The sequence below is a fragment of the Planococcus citri genome, chromosome 3 (genome assembly GCF_950023065.1).
Source record: "Planococcus citri chromosome 3, ihPlaCitr1.1, whole genome shotgun sequence".
Taxonomy (NCBI): domain Eukaryota; kingdom Metazoa; phylum Arthropoda; class Insecta; order Hemiptera; family Pseudococcidae; genus Planococcus; species Planococcus citri.
In genome coordinates this window covers 49,752,644-49,780,455 of record NC_088679.1, presented here as the reverse complement: position 1 = coordinate 49,780,455, position 27,812 = coordinate 49,752,644, and the positions used below count along the sequence as shown (strand labels likewise).

Here is a 27,812-nt window from a genome sequence, read left to right as displayed (position 1 = left end):
ATTATTAGCTCGTGATTAACGTACGTTGCAGAAGAGCGTACCAATACTAATTCTGAGGTGCTGAAGTAGGGACCAGGGTTATCTAGTCTAGGCCCACTCGTATAAACTACCAACCACTGATATCAAATGAGGTGACTATTGGCAGGAATTCGATATTACCAAAAAAAATCATACGTTCATCTTATACGAAATCATTTTTGAAAATTTAGTTGGTGTTCCTGAATTCTTAGAAGGGAAAAAGGGAAACCTTGAGTCAACGAGATGAACCGAAATTTCAGCTGGAAGATAATTTTTTTCCATCTGTCATGTTCTCATGTGAAGTTTAATTCTGATCTGATTAAAATCAGAAATCATTTGCTGAAAAAAAAATGTCAGATATAATAATGATTACCTAATGATTGTCATGATAATGGCTGATACATGCGCTAATACGAAGGCATTGTTGATAAGTAACTAGCTAATGTCGAGAGTTAGTCAATGTATAAAATCAATGAATTCAGGTCAAAATCAAGAAAACAGTGTACAATCAAAACGCCAAAAAATCGTTTATTCTTTTCATTTTAGTACAGCGCAGTCTAATTCTCAAAAGACCGAATAAAAACTTACATTCATTACCACCAATACTTATGCTACATCATGAACTGCCACAAGTTCCACTTCAATTTACCGCTCATTAGTACCAATAATATTGAAAAAAATAATAGGTACTGTAACCGACCAGTTTCACGCGAAAGTGGGACTGGCATTCGATTCGTCTTCATCACTTTCTTCAAAGTTATTCAGTTTGATAAAACCCTGATGTTGTTGGCCGAGAAAATTACCCAATTTGAAACCTTCAACTGATGACCGGCCAACTAGCCATTTTGGATTCTTACATTGGCCTGAACAACCTACACATTGAAAACAAGCAAATGCAGCCAATATGTAATACCAATGATCAGGTCGCAGTAATATGAATGGTTTAAAGTACCCTTTTAGAGGTTACCTGACAATGGGTGTAAATTTTCAAATTCGTGTAAATCGTGCATTTTCGTGAAGCAGTTCTACAAAAGCAAGACCTTCGCTCTATTTTAAACACTTCTAAATAAAAACCTTTGATAAACGATAAGAAAAATAAGCAGAACTAAAAAAAAATGAAACAGCCATTTAATAAAAATCAATAACATAACAGTAGCAAAAATCATAATATAAATCAATTCAACTCTTAGATGTAATACGATGTCTGCCTATAGAACTATCCGGTTTTCAAGCACTGAAAATTACTGAGGTCATTTTCAATGATTGAAAAATAAAACTAGCATGCGCGTACAATTTATACTACTGCAACACATAGAATTTATGTATGTACTTGAAAACAAAAATGACACAAAATTTCAGATGACAAGTTAACGTGTTAAAAAAGGCTTGAAACTTGAAAGGCGATAAATTAAATGAAACGATATGGCGAGTAATTATGTTTTTTCATTAGATTGTCGAAATAACTCTAAAATGCTGCAGAATACCAGTGCAGCTCTATAAAAACAGGTCTCATTGTAAATTTGATTTATTATGTAACATTATCAGAAAAAAAAATAAAAATAAAAACAGAATAAAAAAAGGAACAATAAAAAAATTATTTGGTACAATGATCCAAATATTATGTGCTCAAAAAAAATGCAACGAATGAAATTTTGCATTATAAATAAAAATGTTCAGTGGTGGAATCATTAAGGAAGTTCAAATTTGAGCGGTCTCGATCCACTTCACGTGAAATTCTTCTCACCATTAACTAAAGATGGAAGATCGTCAATGAATTTTGAAGGTACGAACAATACAATGGCTCGTCAAATTTTATAAACCTGTCAATTCTAACGTAGATTTTCAAAAAAAATGAAACAACCATTTTGAACTCCTGAATTGAAATACAGCACTGTGCACTATACTCAAACAACCGAAAATGGACGGCGAAAGGTAATGATCTTATAGATACGATTTTAAAAAAATAAAATGAATTAAAATTATTTGACACAGGGCTTCATTAAAATCACATTTTAAAAAATCCGTAAGATATCAAAAATATTTTTAAGTAAACGAGTCATAGCTACTAGCTAAAAAAAATCAGATACACAAAAACTATACAAAAAAATAATACATACAAACAAAAATCACAACAATGCAACGACTTAAAGCGTAGTAAAAAATTAAACCTTTGAGGACACGATACGTAAATCCGCTATAAATATAAAACTTCGTAGAAGCACTTATTGCGAATAAATGTGTCTTGGCTCAAGCATAAGATCTTCTAAAGATAAAGACCTACCATGCGTTCTGGCTCGCGAATATATCAACGCTGCTATTAACAATGCAGCTCCAAAACAAAGAACAGCCGCTGTTATAATCATAGCCATTACTAGGGTCCCCGATGATTTACCATCCGCGATAAGTTTGTTACCTAGGTAAGAAAATATGGGTTATTTATCGTGTTACCGTATACGTGGAACACAAAATAAACAGTAATTATTTTCTTAGCTTTACCTTGCGTCAGGTATGGTAATTCGTCATCGTTTGATTTTGAAATTGCGTCAGAAGGATTGCTATTTAAACCACCTACAAAAGAAGGGACATGCATAAAAACCTATTTCGCAAAAAATAATCATAATAACAAACGAAGTGATGCCGATGCTTTACTTACTTATTTTAAATTTCCATATTCTATTTGGTGTTAATTCAGCGACGTACACTGATGTGGCATTTTTAGAAACCATGATATCGTGAGGTGTTCGGAAAGTTGTATTTAAAGGCTGGAACGATTTGACAAAATGTTCCGAGAAAGCGCTCACTACTGAACCATGAGATATACCAGGGCCATTGTCACCAGCAGTGTTTACGACAAAAAATAAACCACCTAAAAAATATGGCACAGATTCAATCATATGGACATGATAATAATTCCTCATAGCATCAGTTGATGAAAATAGTTTTGTTCTCTTTCGAAAGTTGCACAACAAGAAAAGAGTGAATTTTGAAAACTGGGTGCATCCTCAAAGATTGTCGATCTTCAAAATGATTAAATGAAAATTTCACCCATACCCTCATCTCATTCCTCAAACTTTAGAAGTAAGAGCTTTAGCACATGACTATAAAAAAATTACAAAAAGAATTAGATTTCTTAATTTCGCAATTACACACAATTTTCACGTTTGTTTTTTTTTATTTAGCTCAATGACCTTCAAGTCCGAATAATTACTGTGAAAACTGGCCATTAGAGAAGTGATAAGCATTATGTTCTATTCACACTATCATTTTGGTATCCGCAACGTGTCCTATTCAAAACTATTAAAACTCTAAAAAGACGTAGGTATTCGTAATGTTTTACCAATAAACATGCTTACCAGCAACTGGAGCGTAACTAGCTGCATACACTTTATTGCCAACTTCACTTTTTAAATTAATTTCACTGACGAAGCTGCCATTATTCGTAGTGTAACATAAAATGCGTCCGTTCTCTCGATCGGATACACATAATTCATTTCTATCCTCCAATAAAGTCAAGTCATGGGGTATATTAAAATGATAAGCTGGCACGGTTACAGGATCTGAAAATGTAGGTAAAAAAATACCAATACCTACAAAATTAAAAAAAGTAAAAAATATCGAATAAGAAAAGTTTAACACTTTACCAGCTGTTAAGGTCGAACGTCCCCAGGACGTGAGATAAGTTCCATTTGCATCGTATTTTAAAATTCTCGAATTACAATACCCATCAGATACAAAAAAATCACCATTGGACAGAACAGCGACAGCTGTAGGTTTGCAAAACATTGTTTCGTTGTTACCGAGGATAAATGGCGTTCCTAAGACGAGGCTTGGTTTGGTGTTATTGTTTTTGGGATAGATTGGAGGAAATTTCATTACTTGATGAAGGGCGACATCGGTAACCCACACGTTATTGTCATTATCAACAGTAATGCCGTGAGGTAAGTAAAATCTAGGCGGCAAAATGTGTTTCGATAAATCAATATTGTTTATAGGAAGTCTAATTTTTTTCGAAACTACGATATACTCACATATTTTTACCCCATTCGTACAGCAAAGCACCAGTTTGTGGGTGAATCACAGCAATAGTAGGTAAAGAAATTGGACCTAGATCGCGATTTTTGTAGGTATTGTTGTAATAGAACGTTTCGATATTCCACGTTCTGTCACCTCGATGGAATACGTAAATATTTCCACGGTTGTCTATGGATACACTGGATACTTGACCAAGTTTGATGTTCTTGTCTGGCCAATTGTCTACTTGTGTTATTCCTTCAAAAATATGTAACGTTAGGGTACGGTAAAAATAAAAAGTATTCCTACTGAAGTGTTCCTCTTTCTACGCTTACTCATGTCAGCTGTTTCATCAGTATTGGTCAAATCTCTTTTATGATCATCAGGGTATTCAGCACTACCAGATTTACCATAAACTGGTCCATTTTTACGCACAGAAACAGCCAAGCTTAAAACCTGTAATTGATAAAATATTAATTTATCAAACAGAAGCAACAGTTAAATATGCAAGCAAAACACAATATTCCACTTTTATCAAGCTGGAATAACAGATGTTTAATAAATAATACATACCAATAACTCTCCGAATAAAACAAGTATGATTGAAAACATGAGCAAAACTTTCATGTTAAAGAAAAAATTGACTAAAAGAATTTATGAGAAATCAGAGGTAACACTAAGATATCTGGTATTGTGGTATCATAACTAAAAAATATTACATTGTCACTACATTTTTACGACTGTTATATCGTATGAATAATTTATGGTATGATTACATCAATTAATAGAACATTTTGCCAGCTTTTTTCGTTGTTTGTAGAGCAATGGGAGCAAACAAATTAACGAAATTGAAGCCAGAAGGCAAAATTTCGAGTTCAACGTAAATAGAAAAAAATTTGTTTGTAAAATTTGTACATAATCCCACAGACTACGTCATCATAGATCCGCGTGGGTTGAGTGAAAAGTCAGAAAGGTGTTTTTCGAATAATTGGCGCTGTCCCTGTTTTAAAAATCAACCAATCACAGAGCATTTCTTCGTAATTCACATGATAAAATGTGTTTTCATTGGACAAAGTTGAAAACTATTGTGTTAGGTAGCGCTATTAAAATAAAAATACACGTTGATGATAACTTCTTGATTTTCGGTTTTGTTTGCGCGAATTTGAAATAAAATGAAATAAATTTCGTATTTCTAGTTTCGATCCACGATTTACTTACAAATAAATCACCTAGAAAAATCGAAGTATTTAAAAAATCAAGTTTTCATTTTGTTGAAAAACACGCAAAAAGAAAAAACACCGATCCGAAGTTTTGGGTGAACATCAAACACAAAGTACAATCTCATTATTCTTGCATCTATGCCACGACCACAATTGCGTCTTCGTGAGTGAAATTGAAGAAAGAAGCTAGCAGAACCAGAAAGTTTCTTCTTTATCACATTCACATTCTTGGTTTTCTTTAATTCGTTCGTATATAGTTTCAAAATTGTTAACAAGTGCTTCGCGAGGTAACAAGTTGCGTCAGATAATTCCACCATGGCTGGAGTGATTATACCCGACCAATTGACGACTATAGAGAAGTCCAAAGTTTTGCTAGTGGGAGCCGGCGGAATTGGTTGTGAAGTTTTGAAATGTCTCGTACAGTCTGGATTCAAACAGATTGACGTTGTAAGTATCCCACTAATCTATGTATGTACTTCTTTCATCTCATACTTGGCGAAAAGATTTTCTCTGCAATATTCTATGTTTACAGATCGATATGGATACGATTGACGTCAGTAATTTGAACAGGCAGTTTTTGTTTCGTAAAGAACACGTAGGAAAACCGAAATCCGAAGTTGCTAAAGATAGTATTCTACAGCACTATCCTGATGTGTCGATAAAAGCACATTTTAGAAGTATTATCGAGTAAGTGATTGTGGTTTTATTCAACTGTCGTGGTGTCGTTGTCCATGTTAATAACACTTTGCTTCGTTTTTCAGTTCAGAATTATGTGTGAGTTGGTTTAAGAATTTCAACTTAGTGATCAACGCTCTGGATAATGTAACTGCCAGAATCCACGTTAACCGAATGTGTTTGGCGGCTGAAATTCCATTAATTGAATCCGGTACTCATGGCTACGAAGGCCAAGCTGAATTAATCATCAAAGGATTGACTAAGTGTTACGAATGTGAACCAAAGGAGAAACCGAAGACATTCCCTAGTTGTACAATTAGAAATACTCCTTCTGAGCCAATTCACTGTATCGTTTGGTCAAAAAATTTATTCAAGTTGGTATTTTGCTGCATATTTATGTGACTGTGTTTTTTGTTATTACTCAAGTGACGTTTATCTTACAGTCAGTTATTCGGTGAAGAAGATCAGCTCGGCGAAGATAGCGTTTCACCTGATACTGAAGATCCAGAAGTTGCCGGTTCGTATTGATATAACTAATTATCATTTATTTAGTGCATTATTATTGATTTCGCCCATATTTAGGTTCCGCCGCTGATTCTGCTCTAACAAAAGCCGCCGGTGATGGGTTAATTAATCGTAAATCTACTCGCGAATGGGCCAAAGAATGTAACTACGATCCTCCCAAGTTATTTCATAAATTTTTCTACGAAGATATTCAGTACCTCTTATCATTACACGACTTGTGGAATAAGAGGAAGCCACCGAAACCAATGAAATTTGAAGAAATCCCCGATTCGGGTATGAAAATAGGGTTATTGTGTCGAGTGTTTTTGCAATCTGTAACGCTTTGCTTCAATTTCAGAACCGTCTACTAGTACCAACGGTACCGATGAAGTTTTGAAAGATCAACGTTTATGGAGCATTAAAGAATGTGTTGATGTATTTTGCGACAGTATTAAAACTCTCAAAGATAAATTCCTTTCGGTACGTCTGAACTAAAAAAAAATAGTCTTGAAATGCCGTATGTACGTATTAATTTGTATCTGTTTTCAGGTCCAAGGCACATCAGAGAATTACTTGATCTGGGATAAAGATGATAAACCAGCGATGGATTTTGTTACGGCCTGCTCTAATATAAGATCTTTCATCTTTGAAATTCCGAGAAAGAGCAGATATGACGTAAAATGTATGGTAAATTTTATCTCAAAGTTGTGAAAATATCTTTCTCCAAAGCTAATTTTTCGATTCGTTTTGCAGCGATGGCTGGAAATATCATTCCAGCAATAGCTACAGCTAATGCCATGGTTGCCAGTTTAGTCGTTTTTCAAGCTGTAAATGTATTGAGTGGTAATGTTAAAGCATGCCGAACTGTTTACTTGCGGCGTGAACCAAATCATAAAGGAGAGATAATGGCACCGGAAAGAGATCTATTGCCACCCAAACCCACCTGTTACATTTGCTCTTCAAATCCAGAGGTATATATTATTGTTTCGAATAAGTAATCTCTCATTAGGAACACAACTGACCACGTACTCTTTACAGGTGACGTTGAGCGCAGATCTGCATAAGTTAACGATTAAACAGTTCGATGAAGAAGTATTGAAAAAGTGTTTGAACGTAATTGAACCCGATGTAACCATTTCTGAAAGTTCCTTGACCATATTAACCAGTGAGGATGATTACGAAGAAGAGTATTTGAGTCGCACATTATCGGTATTGTTTATTTTCATAAAATGTGTAGATTTACTGAAAGAAATGGTGAAAAATGATTGTAATGATTGATTCATTTAATTTAATAGCAATTCGGCATCAAAGAAGGAACTCTGTTGTACGTCGATGACTTTTTACAAACTTGTAAATTCTACATCCGTGTCTCCGAAAGGTACGTATTGATACACAATTTTAATAACCCTAATCATTTCCAAATAATTCATTTTATCACATGTTATTTTTCTTTCTGTAGAACCGTTGAAAACGAACGTGAAACTGCTCTGTTCGAAATAGTAAGACATGCCGAAATAACTTCCGCACCTGATAAAGAAAACGGTAACGATAAAATTGATCACGGATTATCGTGAATTCTTATTTTCTTTTTGTCGGCTGCATTCTAATTGTCATTTATTTCAGATAAACAAAACGGTCACGCTGAAGAACCCGAGGAAGAGGAAGATGATGTAATAATGGTCGAGAATGGTGACTCGGCGGAAGTTAAAACACTCAAAAGGAAAGTTGAAGAAGACGTTGTATTGCCAGAGAAAAAACAAAAAGTTTAGCTCTTTCGTATTCTCATTCAAATCATTTCAATTGCGTTCCAAAATTCATCGGCTTTTAATTCTGGTTTTCGTCAAGTTTATATACAATAAACGTAAAAATCCTGATGAAGAAAATTATTCATTATTTTTACTGGAATCAGTTAGAATACACTTTGAATTTTGTTACAAGTACGTTCCTTTTTATTCTTCAGAATAGCTCTTCAAATTCGGTATATTTTTTTTTTGAATTTCATTAGTTTTAGTGTGTGCTTTTTTGTAACGAATGAATTACGTGATTTTTTATGAGTTACTCCTGCGTTTTTACAACAATAAAATGAAGTTTATAATGTGTCTTCGTGTAATTTTATGCGATCAAAAAGCTTAGTAAAATATGTATTGAAACTGCCTGCTAACAAAATTCAAATTACTTCAATTTAAATTTCTTCAGAATCGGTCAATGACCATATGGATACGTCTCATAAATATTTACTTTCAAAGAGTAATAAAATATTTTCATTGAGCGAGCCAAAACCGAGCAAAGAAAAGAACACTCGTTAAGTAAGGGAAACCAAACTTCGCTCCTTATTAGGGTAGATATTTTTGTAATGCGGAGTTCAATGTTTGTTGATCTTCATCGTTAATCCTCCTTTTCAATTGCTTTTCAACATTTCAACTAATGTTGATACTTCTGTTTAATTTCCCCCCACCAATGCGTGCGGGAAGTACTTTTTACTCCCCCCCCCCCCGCTAATACGGTCGGAAGTTAGCATAATGAAAACATCAATTTTCGTATCATGTATTATGTAAAGATTATTTTGATAGAATGACTCACACAGTGTTACTTTCGTTTTTGCTAATCGAATGCGAAACTACCTATATAGATGAATTGAGTGAATGCTAAGAGCTACACAAATAGTAGTAGTCACTAGTCACTCAGAAACGAGAATGAGTCTAGGTGATTTTTTCGCTAAAATATCAATCTTTTGATTGAGAAGTTCTAATACCTACGTGTGAAGGATTCACGGAAAAAACAGGGTCACGTCTATTTTTTAAAGAAAATAAAAGATACTGCAACAAGGCTTGAATATCTTTTAAATAACCCTTTCAATTTCTTCTTTAATTTGATCATGCGATTGAGACAATTTTTATTAAATGAAAGTAAAAACATCAGATTATTATTGTATTTGAAAATAACGAAACGTTCGAATGAAAGGGGATCTATACGTGTGGAATACAACGTCACATTTCCACATTGACCGTACGTTTCCAGTCTTGAGTCGGTATACCATAAGGCTCAAGTTCCATCGGAATCGTTATCTAATTACCACATTGCTAGAAAACTCGTCTTTAAGCATTCCATAATTTTTAAACGTCATTCATACGTTTCCATCGTCACATTTACAGTTTGGCTCAGTAACCTTTTCTAGAATCATTTTAAAAAAGTAATTAGTCAAACTCGTTCCTTCATAATGGCAAATAATTCGCCAATTACTCTATTAAATGCCATTCCAAGAATTGATTCTAGATTCCAGTGACAGAGTGACATTTGGCGAAGGAGTAATTGTACTGAAACATTCATTTTCATATTTACTAGTTGACCATTTCATTGTGTTACACACAATATGACGACGAAGTACACGTTAATGTAAGTATTACATTACTTCTTATACAGTGAAAAAATTGAATTACATCAAAAAAAATATACTAATGTACGTTTGTAGAATCATCTTGATATCACTGATAAGTTCAGCTTTATGCAAAGAAAGAGAAGAGTTGATACCACCGAAAGATAAAAATCCAACATGTTTGTGTCTTCTACCACAATTGTGTCCAAGAAGTTTGCGAATGTTTACGCAACGATACACTGAAATAGAAGGCAGACAAGCATCCTGTACAGATAATCGAATAAGATGCTGCGAACCTCATAAACCGGCAGTTGTGAAAATGCAAATGCCACCGATATTTTTTCCTTACTACTCGTATTTCATCTGATTTACACTCGGAACATTATTTATTAATAAGTTAATCTGTATCAATCTACTTACATCATTTTATAGTAAATTTATAATGAATAAAACTAAAACTAAAAGTGTTCCGGAATAAAAATTTTCAAAAAATTTCATTTCTCATGTTTGTTTTCATTGATAACAGGAACAAAAAATTGATAAGCCAACTGCGTAATGCGCATGCGCCGAAGTGAGAATCCGTGGACTCAAGGTGGTCTCATGAAAATACACCTTATGGTGATTTATTTACCGTTCTTCATTTTGTTGTGCGGTTGTGCTGATGGTTTGAACATTGACATTTTGACAAAGTAAGACGAAATAATGACGGAATAAGACGATAAAACTTCTGCAACTATCTGGTAAATATATTTGCAATTTGCATTGTTTTATTAATCATGATTCCCATACGCTCATAAGTTATATTACCGTTATGTTGCTCTAGTTCATGCATCGAGTTTGTTCATTCATCAGCTCGCCTTGATCGCCCGATGAAGTAACGTCAAAATAATTGTCGGCGGTTTCTATTATCGAATTAGTTCGAAAACCCAGAACCTCTACACATTACGATTGCGGTAAGAGGATTGAAACTAGACTTAAATGATAGTTGGTCCTCTCTTCTGAATAGAAAGTTTAGATCTTTTTTGCAACTTTAAAAAAAGAGTTCATCATCCTGTCCAGCGTTATCACCTTTGAATGTTATTCTTCGGACTGTTTTCTACTCGGTTTTTCATCATTTCATGTCAGATGTTATAATTTTCAAAAATTTTCGTTTAATTTCGATTTTCCTCCTCATTTTTGAGCATTAACTACGCTTTGTGCCTAAGTGCTGGAATTTTGGCCCGAATCCTTGTTAATTTGTGGTGTAAAGCTGCTGAAAAACTTGAAAAATTCAATTATCAACTTTTTATGATTGTCCTAATGTAGATTGCACCATGACATACTTCGACTGGTACCCATTTCTTTGTGTACAGCAACTTATTTTTAGTATGGCATTGCAATTTTGGTAGCGCTACGTACTTGCGGTGCTATGTTTTCAAAATTTTGACACTTTGTGAGGAAGTTTGCAAAGGTTTCGGGTAATACTTTTGAAAAGCTGTCGTGTGGTGCTGTGATTAGGTAAAAATTTCCCTTCAATGAATACGTCAGAATGTTCAAGTTATTGGCATCTGTAGAAGTTAACCGAGTTGTATAGGTAAGATACGGAATAATGGCTTGAATATCTGAGAAAATCCGAAAAACTGAAAATGTTTCAATAGTTTGTTTATCATTGCTAGTTTTCTTTCATGAAAAATCAATATCGACACACCCTTAGGATCGATACGTAACAGCGTTATCAACATGCATTCAAGTGTCGTTGTCTTGTGTAGTTGTAGTAGGACATGTGCACTAGGGTACTGATTGTGTACGTACGAGCTTTCAAAGCTATTTTGTAATGCGTTATGCATTTTGTTTTAGTTTTCAACGCGATGGAAAATGTTTGGGGAAAACTAAAAACATTGAAAGGACGATCATGGACTGAAGCCAAAGATATACTAAATAAAATAAAAGGTTTATATTCAACTTGATACATTTTCTTTTTGGGAAGATAAATTTCTATTTTATAAATTTTGTTGCTCGTTACAGATACCGGTACTCGAATAGAAGAAATAGTCGTATCGTATAAAATAAATTCGGAAACTTTGGCTGAAGAAGGTATAATTTATTCTGCCTTTGTACTTTTGCAATTATGTTTGTTAATCAAGATCAGTGGAACAGATCGATTTCGTTCATCGGAATGACTTTTCAGTGTTGTATTTTTGACACGAAATATTTTCAAGACTATTTTGTGATGTGAGAAATTTGAAATAATATTCTTGCCAATGAGGAACTAATTCGTGTTTTTTATCATTTTAAAGATCGTGAAATTTATGGTGTTTATCCCAAAGAAGAACCGTTCTATTTAGAAAGATGTAAGTTATGCTCGCGTCTACTGAAACCATCAGTCATTAACCTACATCATGGTTAGTATAATTGATTTCTTTCGATGTAGTATGTATTTAAATCTTGAAACTATAGAGTATTTCATAACTTTTAGACTTACATCACAAACGGAATACGAATTCTGCAAAAAAATCATCTTTCATTTCACCTTCTAAAAGAAAATACTCCAAAAAGGGAAATAAAAGCACAAGTGAAGATGATTCCGAATCGGTGATATCATCGGAAACACCTTCGCCAGCTGTTGACCTGCAGGAGAATTCTTTGAGTAACCTGGATAGCTCTGGTAAGGAAGACGCGATTGTAGACATAATTTCTGTCGAGGAAATCCCTAGCGAAGATAGTAAACCTCCTACACCTGGGCCACAAGATCTCTATGAAGAATTCGCAGTTCCTAATACAGACGTAAGTTGAAAACATCTACGATTGTTGGTATATTTTCACCGGTTGACGTAGGTACTAGGTACTAATAAATTCATTTTTCCCGCAGGAAGTTTCGAACACATTTTCATCGACTTCTACTAGCGACACAGAGAGCTCGAAGTCGTTCTCAAATTCGAAATCATTGCTTAAATTGAAAATTACCGCTAACAAAGATCGTGATAGCAAGTCTCATAGTGGCACTTCGTTATTAGAAGCGCATTTACTTTCTAATACGAAATACAACACGGCGGACGCAAAGTACCGCAATTCAAATTCGAAATTCACACCTTTTTCAAAGAACGAAGCTCCGATTCCTATAATACGAACGAATGCTGCATCATCGAATGCACCGAAATCCGAAGAACTTGACTCCGATTCGTGGAAAAGTTCCAACTTCGGTCATCACGTTGGATCACCCAAACTTAAAAACGAGACTAAAATTTCCATTCCGATATCTGCTCTTCCGCAAAATGTTAAGATTATAGGATCTCTGAAGAAAAACAGTATTTCTAAATCTACATCGTTGCTTAAAAATAATCCTCATAAACTAGTTTCTAATTCCGATTCGAAAGAAAAGCTTAACGTAAATGTTCCTGGTAGTACTTTTTCCATCGGTTCTGCAGAGAACACCATCGATTCTCCCGTCGAAGTACCTAAACACGTTGATAAGACAACAAAGTCGAAAAAAAATAAGAAATCAAAGGGCAAAAATCGCTCAGCGAGGAACATCGAGTTTGATCCCGATAAACATTGCGGCGTGCTGATTGACGAGAACAGAAGATGTTTGCGATCATTGACCTGTAAAACTCATCTGATCTCTCTTCGCAGAGCCGTAGAAGGTCGTAGTAAAGAATTCGACAAGCTACTGGCGGATCATCGGGCTTCAAAAGAATTAATCAAAGAACAAGAGCGCACTCAACCACCGAATTTGAATTTAAGCGTGAGTGGTTTTATTTCCCTTACATATCCTTTAATGAATGACAGCCTTGTGATATTAAAACAAAATAATGTTTACTCGTTAACGATTGAAAATTCCGTTGTGACGATTTTTAAAGTAATTTTTTTTTCATCGAATTTGTTTTAAAATGTTAACCTTACTAAGTACTAATTTTTATTTTTATTTAACGTAAAAAAAATGATAGTAATGATTTTACAGGATCCGATTATCAGCCTCCCTATCCTGACGGCTGACAAAATAACGGGAAATACTATTCAAATTTCTTCGGCGACTAATGAATCTGAAATAATTAAAATTCGAGTTCCTAATGTTATTACGAATCCTGAAATAGTGCACAGTAATAGTTCCAATTATCGTCTTCCTCAAAACGATAATAATATACAGAAAAGTGATTGCGAGAAAGTAATTAAAAAGTTATCTAATAACGTTAAATTATCCAATTCAACCAATATCAAGGCTTCTAGCAATATTAAAGTCATCACTCCTGTCGTCAAAACGGAACCGAAACCTCGTGTCTATGAAAATGACATTAAAATTTCATTTGTAAGTATTGTTTTTCTTTCGACGATTATTACGTACATCGTTGTCATCTTCTGTAATCGTGATATTTTTATGATTTTGTTTAGGTTTGTTCCGATATGCTGTATAAAGTTGGTGGTCTTCTGTACATGGATAGAAGTCGTCAAGCTGTACGTAAATGTATGGATCCTCTAATATCGAAAGACAGTAACGACAACGAGTTGAAATTTCGTCGTGGTAATCGTCGAATTGCTGATTTCTTGCAACCTTTGAAAAATAGCGGCGTTCCTCAGAAAGTTAGTGTTTTCAACGAAGAAAATTCCGAAAATACGCCCATCAAAAAAGAACCAGTAAACGTACCTAAAACCGAATTAAAATCCAAAGTTAACGAAGAAATCGAACGAATGAAAAGCGTTCTCGCCGCCTCGTGTAAAATTTTAAACAATTTATCGACTGATGATAGCGCGATTAAAAAGTTGAAAATTGCCAAACGATTGAAACGGAAATGCGTTCCAAATAATACTATAATTGTGAAGAAACCGAAACAAGAAATATCCGATGAAAATTGCGACATAAATACTCTACTTTCATTCGATAAAAGCGTCGATAAGAGCTCGAATGGAGAGCATTTTCCCAGTATTCCAGTGAATCGGTTTTCGTTCGCTGTGCCAGACGCTAGTTTCCAAAATGATCCGAGTCAAGAAAATTTAAACCACATCACCAACATAATGGATAACATTTCCTACAATGCTTTTCTTAATAATGATAATAACGCTGCCGAAAATTACAGCGAAAATGAAACCGCCTTATTGCTGCAAACCTTCAAAGACTTGGAAAATCAAATCTGCAACACGGTAGGAAACAATATGCAGAATCTGTATGCTACTCCAACGTTACCTCAAGCTGCAAATAATACCTATATTGACTACATGAACACAAATACCGTTCCTAATAATGTGGAGTACAAAGAACACTGCGAAAACGAGTTCAAAGTTTTGGATAATAATTTACCTAATTTCGATGAAAGTATCGCCAAGAATTATTCTCTGATAGAAGAATATTGTAAGAGTATAGCAACCGACGAATTATTTATGGACGATAAAACAAATTTTGAATTTTACGAAAATGGCGGCGATTTGGTGAATGGAGAAGCGAAAACTAACAGAAGCAATGAAATTGTTGTCGTTGGTGAAAACGCATTCAGTGATAATGAGCGTAATGTTGATAATATTAATAGAAACGTCAACGATGACGGTTTGAATTTCGACACGCATATTTTAAACACCTATTTATCGAGCATATCTGGCGAATCGAGTACTCAGGATATTGCTGATATCAATTTCGCTCCTCGGCAATTTGATTTACCTCAGGTTGAACCTCAAGAAAATCAGAATTTAACTAAAGAAAACGTATACGAAGAGATTCTAACGTTGAATAAGCAATTTCAAGGTGATTTTTTTTTTGTTTCTGTTCGCTATTCATGTCGATTTTGTATTAAAATTTAGGGGTAAAAAACAAAATGAAATGCAATGAAAACACGTTTTAAATTTCAGAGTGAGCAAAAATCATGATTGGGGGGGGGGGAAGGGGAGGAGATGATTTGAAATCTGAAATGAAGTTTCAAAAAGACTCGTTTGTAAAGCTCTCTTTTCAATTTTAATTTTATTTCATCTTATTTATATTTATTTCAGATAGTACGGCTGTGAAAATAGACCAACCTCCGACCCCAACCACTGTATATGCAAAAGCAGAAAATGAAGAGGGGTTAAACTGGCTGTTTTAATTATATTATAGGATAATTATTTTTGTACTTTTTATGTGATTCATTCGTTTTTTTTACGCTTTAGTTTCTTTTATGTTGAACGTTTAGAAAAAGCGCGTTAGCTTCTAAGTTTTTTTTTTTTTTTTTGTATCGTAAATTTATGCGTTCGATTTGATGTAAAAGTGATCAATTTTATTGCTAGAATGACTGTGTTGAAAACTCATCATCGAATTGATTAGATTAATATTATTGTGTGATTTATTGTGCTACTCGAATTGAGATTCGTTTCACAAATTTATCGAGAAAAATTTGTAGGATTGAAATTTTTAACTGTTTCGTGTTTACTTATTATTGACGCTTTTAAATGATTAATTCTTCTATAATATTTCATTATTCTTCGTAATTATCAAGTTCCTCGTTGCCGACTTTTAAATACGAAAATAATAACTGGTACAGGGACTCGTGGTGTTCTTTGGTTTTCCAATTTCTCTTTTTTTTTTCAAGTTCAATCGACCTGTTATCTTAGCAAAAAAAAGGTGAATTCGGAAATGTGGAAAACCAAAGACGTGCTGCAATCGTTTGATGTTTCTGTGGGTGCAATTTATCTTCATGAGTACATACATAGGTATCTACGCTTTTTTGTGGACATTTTCCGTGACAAAAGTTACCTATTCGAAAGAATTAACACTTGCGAGTAGGTATCTAACTTTGAAATGAGTAGAGTTGACATTTTTTTATGATTTATGCTAAATGGGTGAGCCAGTTTTATTTATTCATCATTTAAATTTTTTCTCACGTTGAGTATACGTACGTATTGCATTTATTAATTACGGTTGTAATATGCTTGTGTTTATTATATTTTTAATAATGTCAGTTCATCGTAAAGTAAGTACGATGGTTATAAATTATGAATTCTCTACCCGTATTACATATTAGTCAAATTTATTAAATGGTTTATGTTGCTTTGTGATATTAATTTAGTATTTAAAATCCTTTTATGTATTCTATTTATTTTTCATGCAATAAATACGATGTAAATTGAATGTCAATTCGCGAATAAAATGATTAAACCGGTGATTTTCTTTCCTTATTATTGAATGAATGCGCTGAATTGTACAATTGACTCTAATTTCATGCACAAATACCTGTGGTAAAATTGAAAAAAAAAAATAAAATAAATGATTTGTGACTTGAACCTTCACGTATTTGAAATCACATGTTGGAAAACATTTTTTATTTTGCCAAAATTAAATTAAATTATTATTACATATACATTGATACAACTGAAAATGTCAAACTTGGTGCTTTAAAAGTGGTACCCATTATTAATTAACATTTAGGTAGGCGGTATTTGATGTTCATTCTTTTTCAAATAGGTACAAATTACATAAACGTAATAAATTGTTTTTTCCTTGTGTTCATTTCAACTTTCGAAACATTGAGGATAATTTAAAAAAATAAAAGGTGTTCCATTTATAGTCAGAAAAGTAGATTGGGCTAAATTAGAATTTTTTTGAAGAACGTTTCAGAAATAAAAATTTTTGGGTTTGTTTAGTTTAAAAATTTTGGATTTTGTAGCCATTTTTACAAGATGCTAGTTTTCTGATCCTAATTCTGTACCTTATGATAACAAACACAATAAACTTCTATACGAACATCATCTGAATTTGAAATTTTTAGTACATGGAAAAAGTGTGCATAATGAGCATGTATCTAATTAGAATTACTCACTAGGTACCTATCTAAAAGCAGTGCAGTGCGATTACAATACTCGAATTACATAAATGCTTACAATTAGGTATGTAGGTATAGGTTTAATCTGATGAATTTTATTCTAATTTCTTAAAACTAGAAAAAATATATAAAAATTAGTTACCTATAGGAATTAATTTGCTTTGTATAAATTGTTCATTTTATCATTAGGTTTTTTTAATAGGAGGTTTTGTTTTCAACACACTAGGTGTTCTTTTGAGTTTACTTTCAGGAACTTTAGCTTTGGCTATTTTATTTTTCTCAGCCAATTGAGCAGCTGCTCTTCGTTGCTCAGCCAATGTTAGGGCAGCTTTCGATGTTCGTCTCGATATGGACACTTCTTTCGGCGGCGGTTCCACCACAGGTGTTTCAGATTCCTGGGATGACTCAACAGCTAAACTTTTCTTACGATCTTTGGCTTTTATTTGTTCAGCGACAACCGGTTTCACATTTTCCATCGGTGTATCTGAAATTTTCTCTATTACAGGTTCGTTGCGATTTTCGCCGCTAGGGTAGTTCGTGTTTTCGAGCGAATTTTGTCCGCTATAAGGATGGCTCTGATCGTTGGGGTCTCTTTCGGTGGAAGAATTATAAGAGTAGTGCTCGAATGATTTCGGTTCCGATTCAACGTATTGGTTATCATTGATTCCGTGTCCTTCCGGAGCACCAGTTCGGAAATCTTCGCGGTAAGGTCTATTCAATTGTTGATCTTGTTGCTGGTAACGACCGTAATCCGCGTTATAATTATCATCCTGTGGAGCATCTCGGCCGTATTTATTACCGGCGTAATTATCGTTTTGATTCATTGAACCGAGATTTTCTGCGTTTCGATTACCCCTATTATAATAATCTGGTTTGTAATCTTCGTCTTGATATTTTTCGTATTCTGTTGCTCTGGGGGGATCTGCAGCTTGGTAACTTTCATTCGAAGGACGTTTTTCAGTTGTGTAAGCAGTATCTTTGTACTGAGCTCGATTGTCTGCGTAGGATGATGAATCCATGCCGGGTGTTTCATCGTAACGAGTGGGGTAATTGTACTGATCGTTGTATTCGTTTTTATGATCGGGATAGGTATATTCGTTGTAAGGTTTATAAGCGTTGCCTGTATTGCTCGAATCGTACTGATTATTGTAATATCTTTCGTTGTAATTTGGGTCATTCGTTGAATCTGGATAACGATTATAATTTGATGGATGTGCTGATGACGATTCGTAGTAAGGGGTTTCTTGATATTTCGGGTTGGTATTGGTATCAGGCCCGCTTGGAGGAACCGTTCTTTCGTAATTCTGGGGTTGATACTGATTAAATCGATTATTCGTGGGTTCTTCGGTGTAATCGTTCGATTTGGGAATGTTCTCGTGTTCTAAAACAAAAAAAAATCGATTAATTGGAAAAATTAAATTTAGATTATTATTCAAAAACAAGAAGAATTTTTCTAAAAATAAGCGATTATAATCTCTTGTCATTTCTGCGCGTGAAGGAAGGGGACGAAGAAGCAGGGTAAAGGCTATAGGTATAGATAAAGTATGGTGAATTTCCCCCGAGAGCTTCAGAGTTGATATTTGCAGGGAAGGTGGGTACCCTTGAGCACCTTCCGACAGGACAGTTTCAGTCCCCCAGACCCCCCCTGTTTTTGAGAAACCCCCCTTTTTTCTGAAATTACAATAAAAAAAATTTTCTCATCCCCATGAGAACCGATTTTTTTTTATTTTTTAGTATGTTGTAAACATCCGTAAGAAGTATCCCCACAACAATTTTCACCCCCCTCCCCCATATTTTCCCCTTAAAATGAAGTTTTTAAGCTTTATTTACCAGTTTTAGCGATGACCATGATTCGGCACATAAATGGGAATAGCATTTTTAAGTGTGTTTTTTACCCCTAAAAACATGTATTTTTTTCAAAAAAATTTTTTGGTGGGTCGTGGTCAAAAATTGAAAAAACTTACAGAGGGGGTAAAAATGGATTCTGGTGTAAATGATTGTTTTTGCTAAACGATATGTCGTTTTCATATGAATCGAACCCCCCGAACACGAATATGAGTCCAATTTTATGTTACCCTCATTTACACCCCTCCAGTGCCCCTGTCCCCACCTCAATTTTCACTATATTAGAAGTTGAGCTATTTTCATAATGTCGGTGTCATTTTCATATGAATCGAACCCCCGAACACGAATATGACGTTCAATTTTATGTTATCCTCATCCACGCCCCTCCAGTGCCTCTGCCCTCACCTCAATTTTTACTATATTGAAAGTTGAGGTATTTTCATATTGTTGGTGTCGTTTCCATTTGAATCGAACCCTCCGAACACGAATATGAAGTCCAATTTTGTTTTACTCTCATCCATCTCCTTCCTGGCTACAGCCTGCTCGTCAATTTTTGCTATTTAAAATGCGTAAACCTATTTTCATAATGTTGGTGTTATTTTGGCACGAATGGAAACCTCAAAACTTGAATGTTAAAATTTGAACCTTGCGATGGTCATTTTTTTAAACTTATTTTTAGCAGTTTTTGTATGTCGTAGAGTTTTCAACCTTCGTGAAACCTACTATTAAAAGTAATAGCAACCCAAGTATGTTATTATTGGTAGAAGAATGATCGGAATTGGTAAAAACATTCGTTGTTTAGGTGGGGGGCGGAGACACAAGTAGGGATGTGGATGAGGTTTAGCATAAAATTGGACTTCATAATCGTTTTCGGGGTGATTGATTCATAGGGAAACGACACCAACATTATTAAAATAGTTCAACTTTTAATATAGTGAAAATTGAGGTGTGGACAGGGGCACTGGAAGGGTGTGGATGAGGGTAACATAAAATTGGACTCATATTCGTGTTCGGGGGGTTCGATTCATATGAAAACGACATATCGTTTAGCAAAAACAATCATTTACACCAGAATCCATTTTTACCCCCTCTGTAAGTTTTTTCAATTTTTGACCACGACCCACCAAAAAATTTTTTTGAAAAAAATACATGTTTTTAGGGGTAAAAAACACACTTAAAAATGCTATTCCCATTTATGTGCCGAATCATGGTCATCGCTAAAACTGGTAAATAAAGCTTAAAAACTTCATTTTAAGGGGAAAATATGGGGGAGGGGGGTGAAAATTGTTGTGGGGATACTTCTTACGGATGTTTACAACATACTAAAAAATAAAAAAAAATCGGTTCTCATGGGGATGAGAAAATTTTTTTTATTGTAATTTCAGAAAAAAGGGGGGTTTCTCAAAAACAGGGGGGGTCTGGGGGACTGAAACTGTCCTGTCGGAAGGTGCTCAAGGGTACCCACCTTCCATGCAAATATCAACTCTGAAGCTCTCGGGGGCAAATTCACCGTACTTATCCACCTATAGCCTTTGCTTAACGTGAACCTACCAAAAGTATCAAAATTGCCTATTTTCAATTGGAAGGAGTAGTTTACTAGTTTTGTATTAGGTATAAAAGTTATTTATGAAACATTTATCTACTTACATATTTGTTTGATTTGATACGAGTAATGTCAAAACTCACCTTTATATTGGGAATACGAATCGTACGCTGCTTCAGGAATGATTTTCTCTTCTTTGACTTCACTAATGGGTTCCTTTAGGCTACCGCCGTAAGAAAGACGTTTGTCCATACTAGGTCCCGGGAAAGTACTTTTCGGAGCCATTTCAGGCTGGTAGGAAGACTGATCTTTGGAATACCTTCTTGTTCTAGAAAACGTCCCAGGTTCTTCATCGATGCTGCTAGTCTGAATACTTCCTTTACGAGTTGCATACTGTGCGCTGTTCTTACGAGACATGGATCCCGGAACTGTCGCATTTAATTCTGGTATTTGAGCAACCGGACTGGGTGGATTACTCTGCAACGAAAACGATTGTTTTTTTGGACTGTTCGTGGATTGTTTCACCGTCGCGGATGGATCGGAATATTGTTTGTTTTCAAAAATACTACTTCTTCGAATCGGACTCGTCAATTGATCTTTTTCAAAAAACTGCGAATTAGCAGTTTCTTTAACAGGACTTTCAACTTTTGCAATATTCGATGCAACTGAAAACGAAGGGGCTTCTTTAGAAGTATTACCCTTATCTAGATCGAGAGGAGTAAATTTATAACTTTGATTATTGAATTTTGGACTCGAGTTATCGTCATCTATTTGGTATTGTGCTTTATCTGCAGTTGCAGTAGTCGGAGAAAACGTATCGTCGGCATATTTTTGTGGCGATGAAAAGCTTTTGGTAGGCGAAGACGGATCCTTCAATTGATTATAAGGTTGAGATGAAACATTGGCAGAGTATTTCCGCGGAGAGAATTCGCTTTCTTGATTTTCTATCGATTCTCGAGTATTTAATTTACTTTCCGGCGGTGGTGGTGATGATAGGTTACATTTGGAAGGAGTGAATTTATTTTCCACCGACGGAGCTGTTATATTTTCGTATTTCGACGATTTCCATTTATCGTCTGTAGATAGTACGCTGCTACCTTTAAAATTGTACTTGTTGTAGGTCGAGTCGAACGTATTAGGTTGTTTCCAAGAATAACTCCTGTTCAAATTAGGTTCGGTGATACGATAATTATACAGAGAACGATCATTCCTCAGCAATCCGGGAGTGAAAGATCGACTAGCGAAACGTTTATTTTTCTTGATTTTTCGTCTCTGCTGATTTCGTAAATTTTTAATAATTTCATCGTAAATGGAATCCCTATAATCGTCGATGACTCGTAAATCGTCCAAAGAATCGTAACTCCGGTTGAATGGTAAAGCGGAGCAATTATCGCTGTTTATCGAATTAACTTCCAAATCGTCTTTATTCGGGGACATGATGTTCATATCTTCAGACTTGACAGAGGCAGCGTCGCAAAAAAAATCCCGATAAGGATCGTAATAATCGACGAATCTCTCGTGACTAGGCTTCGATCTTAATTTCTGCGTGTAATAGTATTGTTTCCACGTGGGTAAAGTGGATCTAACGTACGAATCTGATTCGTAAGGGTCGTACTTTATAGGACTGGATGGGTATGGAGGGTATGGGTAATAACTGCTGTAAGCTGACCTGCTACCGTACGGATACGTGGACATGAACGGGTACGTTCTGCGATTTTCGAACTCCATGTCGCGAATTATTGTTTCCACGTCTTTGGGAACTCTATAATTTTTCGGTACGTATTCGTAATCGTCGAAGTAGTTGCGATGGATGGGCGAATATTTCTGCCAGGGGCGTAAATAAGAAACGTCCAAATCGTTCAAAGGTGATTTAATCGGAGTCGAGGGTTTGTTGATTTTCGGTGGGAAATATTTCGAAGTGTAGGACAAAGGTTGTTTGTATTTCCAGTTCGTATTTAGGGTACCCGAGCTGTTGAATTTATTAATATTGTCGGATTTCAACGGAGGCGATATTTTACGTAACGGTTTCATGATTCTTTTCATGAACGAATTATACCTTTTGTAGAAATTATCGCTTTTGTTGATAGGTTTTAAAAATGGCGATTGCTTATCGTCCGAATTTAATTTCAAATCTGAATTCGATCGAGCTTTGTTGTCTAGTTTCTTATTGTCGAAATTAGTCGACTTGGGCGTGTAGGGTTTTCGATGCAGGATTAATTTATCCAAGAATTCGTCCGTTATGTCGTGCTCTTGATCGAGAACGAATCGTTTCAGCTTTCTCAAAACGTCCGATTGTACTTTTTGTTCCAATAATTTGTAAGCGTCGCTGGTAGCGTCATCTTTTTTGGATAAAAATGTCGGCGATTTCTTCGGAAAATCGTCCATGTATTGGGTGTCTAATAAGTCGTTCCACGATGAATACTTGTACGGGTGGAGGAAAGGCCAGTAGTAGTGCGATGGGTATCCGAGATAATTTCTCCTGAATGTGTCACTGGGTTTTGAGAAAATCTTGCTACGCGACGATTCGTCTGCGATGTTTCTCTGGAATAATATCGAAAAATAAACGCATTAGGATACAAAGATTAAAATGTGAGCAGTTCGATAATTTTTTTATAAAATTTTAATTCGTTATTGCAGATATCAAATACGAGTATCCTATATAGTATAAGCAGAGTAGGTATATATTTATCCTATTTTTTAGATTCAATGACTCGGTATCACTCTTGCTTGAAATTTTGAAAAGAGGGGACACTGAGAGATAATAATATGGCACTTTATTTTTGAAATTATTTTGAATTTTGATAAAAAATTAGACGTCTTTTAAAATGGCAGCTTTTAATTTTTAGGTAGGTACTTACTTGTATTAATTACGAAAATTTGAGCTTTTATCGTTGACGTCCAATTTTGAGCTTTTCAGTTCTCAGAGTCAACGTTGCTGTTGCTGCAACTTTTTATTACCTACGTACTCCAACAAGGAAGACCCAGGAAAACTGAAAGACTGACAATTTCCTCATGTTTATTTCAGTGAGCTTTTAGATTTTTTTTTTGGTTCACAAACACATCAAAATTTTCGTAAAGGATAGGACTTTAACCCCCAATAATTTTTTTTTCAAAATTGTAAGCGATATTGCTGTAGCGAGGTTTTGAAAAACAGTGTAAGGTATACCAAACTACATAATTTGCACGGTTCTGTAATTTAAGTATTTTGAGCCTTGAGCGTGAACACTGATAACAATTTCAAACATGAAAAAAATGTATAAATTCAAAGCAACCACCGAACAATGTATTTTTCAATTGCACCCCAACCCCGTCCACCATAACGAGCTAACATAATAAGGTCTTATTTAGCACTAAATCTGAGAAAAATAGGTGTTAATAAAATTGCATACTCGGTTTGCCGTAAATACAGCATATCATTATTTACGGCAAACGAGTATGTAATTCTATTAACACCTTAAGGGTCTTCTGACTTGCTCAGATTTTTGATCACGAGTTCCACGCGATGGTCTGTCAAAATTTCTGTTTTTACCCTTCCCGGGGGGGGGGGGATTGAGCCTTGCCCATTTTTTTATTTTATTTTATTTTATTTTATTTCTGATTGAAACGAAAATCCATTTTTATTGACTGCTGCATTCTTCTTTTTTCAGAAAGAATTCGTTCAAAAATGATTTTTCAAGTATTCAAGATTGTTTTAATATTCCTCATAGTTAAGTACCAACTACCTACTTGAATGTTCAAAAAATTGAATTCTCTTGAAAATTTTCAGTTGTGTATTTTTGAACTTACAAGAGAACCTCTTGAGGTGACCGCCTCCGATTTGAACGGGACCGCGATTTTTTGAAAGAGCATGGTCTAAAACTCCCAAAACCAAACTTTCAGCTGCTCAACATACATATCTCGATATTTGGCGAGCGTTTGAAAATTCAAAATTGACTGGTTTTTGGTGATTTATACTTTTTTTAAAAAAGTACGTACATGATCAGTAAAAATGATCAAAATAAATCCTAAAACTGATATTAATTCCCCAAATTTCGCCATTTCCAGCCATTCTGGAGGCTCCAGCGCGATTTTCCAATTTCTCCAGAATTTTTAATTTGCACCAGAAGACGTTAATATGAAGTTGGGCAGCTGAAAATCGAGTTGTGTGTTATACTGGATCTGTTTAAAGAATTTATCCTTTATTTGAGCCGATTCTGGAAGGGACACCTCAAGAGTGGTTTTTGACCAGCTTTTTTTCAAAATAAAAATATCCAAAAATCAAAAATTTCTCGTTTGTAAGAAAATTTTCCAAAATTTGCGCGAATCGCTGTATTTCGTCATTAATTAACCCTACGAGAGCGAATTTCGCCATTTCCAGCCTTTCTGGGGCTTCCCATTAATTTTTGGATATTTTTATTATGAAAAAAGCTGGTCAAAAAACCACTCTTGAGGTGTCTCCTCCAGAATCGTCTCAATTGTAGATAAATTCGTTAAACAGATCGAGTATAACACGCAACTCGATTTTCAGCTGCCCAACTTCATATTAACGTCTTTTGGAGCAAATTAAAAATTCTGGAGAAATTGAAAAATCGCGCTGGAGCCTGCAGAATGGCTGGAAATGGCGAAATTTGGGGAATTAATATCAGTTTTAGGATTTATTTTGATCATTTTTACTGATCATGTAGGTACGTACTTTTTTTTAAAAAAAGTATAAATCACCAAAAACCAGTCAATTTTGAATTTTCAAACGTTCGCCAAATATCGAGATATGAAGTTGAGCAGCTTAAAATTTGGTTTTGGGGGTTTTAGACCATGCTCTTTCAAAAAATCGCGGTCCCGTTCAAATCGGAGGCGGACACCTCAAGAGGTTCCCTTGTTAGGAGACCGCACTGACCGCACTGACCGCAGGGATTGTAGGAACTGATCCTGAAGAGAAACTAATCTTTTATTAACCTAAAGGAAATAGGTACCTCTACCTACGGATCACTTGAAAATTAATTTTAGAATTTAAATAACATGTAGGTATAGACATTTTCTCACAGCTCAGTAGAAAATCAGAGTTAAATTTCAGTAATTTAATTCGAGTAGGTATGTTGATAGAATTTGTATGTAGATTTTCAAAGTTATCGAATAAGGTAATACTTTAGATGTTTAGAAACTATGAAAAACGTGAGTTCATATTCGGTTTACATAAAATGTACATATTATTCAGATAGGTAACTCAAGCTCGGCTAGACGATCTGCCTGCTTCGATTATAATTGTTTCGAGTTATGTTTCAAATAGGTACCTACATACAACGAGGTACCTCGTGATCGAGACAACAAGATTAAAATAAAAAAAATATATATCGTAATAGGATATACTGCAAACGAACCCTGTTGATACTCAGACCCAACGACAAGAGTAAAATTTTACCTGTAATAAATTAATCTGCGCGTTTCTCCTCGCATTCATTTTAGCAATCCGTAATTTCAACTCGTTGAGCTCGTCTTCTATTTCTTCTGCGCTACACGTGGTTCTCATTACTAGTTTAGGTACTCCAAATATCGTCGTTTGTATTACAATAAGCGAATAATATCGACGAAATCACACTCGTAGATGTACAAATCACGCAGTAAATCACGAACGAAAGGTCGTTTTGGTAGCGAAACCAACAGTAAACTGAATTTTAAAAAAGCACCGCTTTCGAAATTTTTGCTTTATTTCGCTATTTTAAAAAAACAATAAAAATGTATCAGAAAAATGATAACGATGTTTCGTGTTAGTGCATATTTTGGTGGTAGCGAAAATGTAAAGCAAATATTGAATCTCACGCGATGATAGACATGAAATAAAAGTTACAAATCGTACCTAGTGGTATTTCTTAATGATGGCTCAACGAAAAACAAAGTTTCTTATCGTTTAACTTTATACTTATGGTGGGTTAACATCGCATGTTCGTTTCTCCCGAATACAAATTATTAGTGCGTTTTATTCATTCAAAGGGCAAAATGTTACCAGCTTCGGGGAAAGTGTTTTCCTTTTAAACAGTTATCCATTTACTTCATTTCCAGCTTTCATTAGGTGAATTTAATTTACCTACAATTTACTTCATCACTATGTCGCCGCTGATCATAACTTTATAATAACTTACATGTAGTACCTATATCTATATAATAACAGCAGTTGATACACGATGCCTACATTACATTTATGCTAGATCATTAATAGTTTGCAAACGTTTCCTTATAACTTTGATCATCATCTTGTCTATATTCGCAGCACAGTTGACGTCATGTTATTCGGAAATTTTATCTACCGGATAGACCTAGTACAAGTAAGAACTGAAATCGTTAGGAATGAAACAACCCTCAAATTTTAGCACGTGTATTCGCTTAGTAATAAATTATCGAACAACGAGGTACCAACACCAACTCAATCGACGAGATAGGTAACCCTCAACTAATGCAATAAAACCCATCAGTCATCAACCTATCCATTCGATTCGAACATTCGCATAAATTCAACGAAATTTATTAATGCCTCGTTGGACGTTTTTAATTTTTCAGTATAAAACCTGATCTTTATTCACGTACCTAGCTTTGAAAGATGGCGAATATCGAAGACATTCGCATTAACTTTGTCACGCAATCGTATAAAAATTTTGAAGAAGCTCGCGGTTTTGCGCCTAAATATTTATTCGTCACGTATCCATATAAACTTGAAGAAACGTCACGACAAAATGGAATACGAGTACAAAAATTCACATCGCTACATATCGCATGTCGCATAAAATTTAAAAAACTACCAAGTCACAACAGACAAACATCGTGTACGAACAGACACAATACGTAGTGCCAATCATTTTTATTTTTACTTTTATCCTTGATGAGGGCACGTACCTAGTACT

The 27,812-nt window shown here is 34.8% G+C and overlaps 4 protein-coding genes and 1 long non-coding RNA gene across 9 annotated transcripts; 3 read left to right on the top strand and 2 right to left on the bottom strand.

Moving 5' to 3' along the window:
• Positions 1–521: 521 nt before the first annotated feature.
• Positions 522–4,951, bottom strand: LOC135839066 (peptidyl-alpha-hydroxyglycine alpha-amidating lyase 1-like). 3 transcript variants are annotated; one of them, XM_065354925.1, is made up of 9 exons: positions 4,603–4,951; positions 4,365–4,485; positions 4,047–4,287; positions 3,660–3,967; positions 3,372–3,605; positions 2,672–2,884; positions 2,515–2,586; positions 2,300–2,431; positions 522–890 (listed from the first exon to the last, which is right to left on the bottom strand). In XM_065354925.1, exons 1-9 carry the CDS (start codon positions 4,654–4,656, stop codon positions 724–726), a joined length of 1,542 nt encoding a protein of 513 aa, XP_065210997.1. In that variant the 5' UTR covers positions 4,657–4,951; the 3' UTR covers positions 522–723. The 3 variants fall into 3 exon arrangements, with proteins under 3 accessions (XP_065210997.1, XP_065210998.1, XP_065210999.1); XM_065354926.1 differs by having other exon boundaries at positions 3,372–3,575; positions 4,603–4,948; XM_065354927.1 differs by lacking the exon at positions 522–890 and adding an exon at positions 991–1,043 and having other exon boundaries at positions 4,603–4,949.
• On the top strand, positions 2,883–3,377 carry LOC135839067 (uncharacterized). Its single transcript, XR_010557533.1, has 2 exons — positions 2,883–3,096; positions 3,198–3,377. It is a non-coding gene; the product is annotated as an uncharacterized LOC135839067 (long non-coding RNA).
• Positions 4,952–5,226: 275 nt separating the features above from the next.
• On the top strand, positions 5,227–8,527 carry Uba2 (Ubiquitin-like activating enzyme 2). Its single transcript, XM_065354924.1, has 12 exons — positions 5,227–5,696; positions 5,782–5,936; positions 6,011–6,298; positions 6,368–6,441; positions 6,507–6,722; positions 6,787–6,908; positions 6,978–7,110; positions 7,182–7,399; positions 7,467–7,637; positions 7,724–7,806; positions 7,888–7,970; positions 8,052–8,527. Exons 1-12 carry the CDS (start codon positions 5,565–5,567, stop codon positions 8,195–8,197), a joined length of 1,821 nt encoding a protein of 606 aa, XP_065210996.1. The 5' UTR covers positions 5,227–5,564; the 3' UTR covers positions 8,198–8,527.
• Positions 8,528–10,331: 1,804 nt separating this feature from the next.
• On the top strand, positions 10,332–16,896 carry LOC135839063 (uncharacterized protein PF3D7_1120600-like). Of its 3 annotated transcripts, XM_065354921.1 has the most exons (10): positions 10,332–10,541; positions 10,625–10,754; positions 11,638–11,730; positions 11,806–11,874; positions 12,078–12,182; positions 12,257–12,564; positions 12,650–13,522; positions 13,739–14,083; positions 14,167–15,508; positions 15,751–16,896. In XM_065354921.1, the coding sequence occupies exons 3-10, from the start codon at positions 11,649–11,651 to the stop codon at positions 15,840–15,842; spliced, it is 3,216 nt and encodes a 1,071-aa protein (XP_065210993.1). In that variant the 5' UTR covers positions 10,332–10,541; positions 10,625–10,754; positions 11,638–11,648; the 3' UTR covers positions 15,843–16,896. The 3 variants fall into 3 exon arrangements, with proteins under 3 accessions (XP_065210993.1, XP_065210995.1, XP_065210994.1); XM_065354923.1 differs by lacking the exon at positions 10,625–10,754; XM_065354922.1 differs by lacking the exons at positions 10,332–10,541; positions 10,625–10,754 and adding an exon at positions 10,988–11,374.
• A 142-nt stretch (positions 16,897–17,038) lies between these two features.
• On the bottom strand, positions 17,039–26,758 carry LOC135839998 (uncharacterized). Its single transcript, XM_065356309.1, has 3 exons — positions 26,339–26,758; positions 21,087–23,484; positions 17,039–18,936 (listed from the first exon to the last, which is right to left on the bottom strand). The coding sequence occupies exons 1-3, from the start codon at positions 26,444–26,446 to the stop codon at positions 17,741–17,743; spliced, it is 3,702 nt and encodes a 1,233-aa protein (XP_065212381.1). The 5' UTR covers positions 26,447–26,758; the 3' UTR covers positions 17,039–17,740.
• Between the last annotated feature and the right edge of the window lie 1,054 nt (positions 26,759–27,812).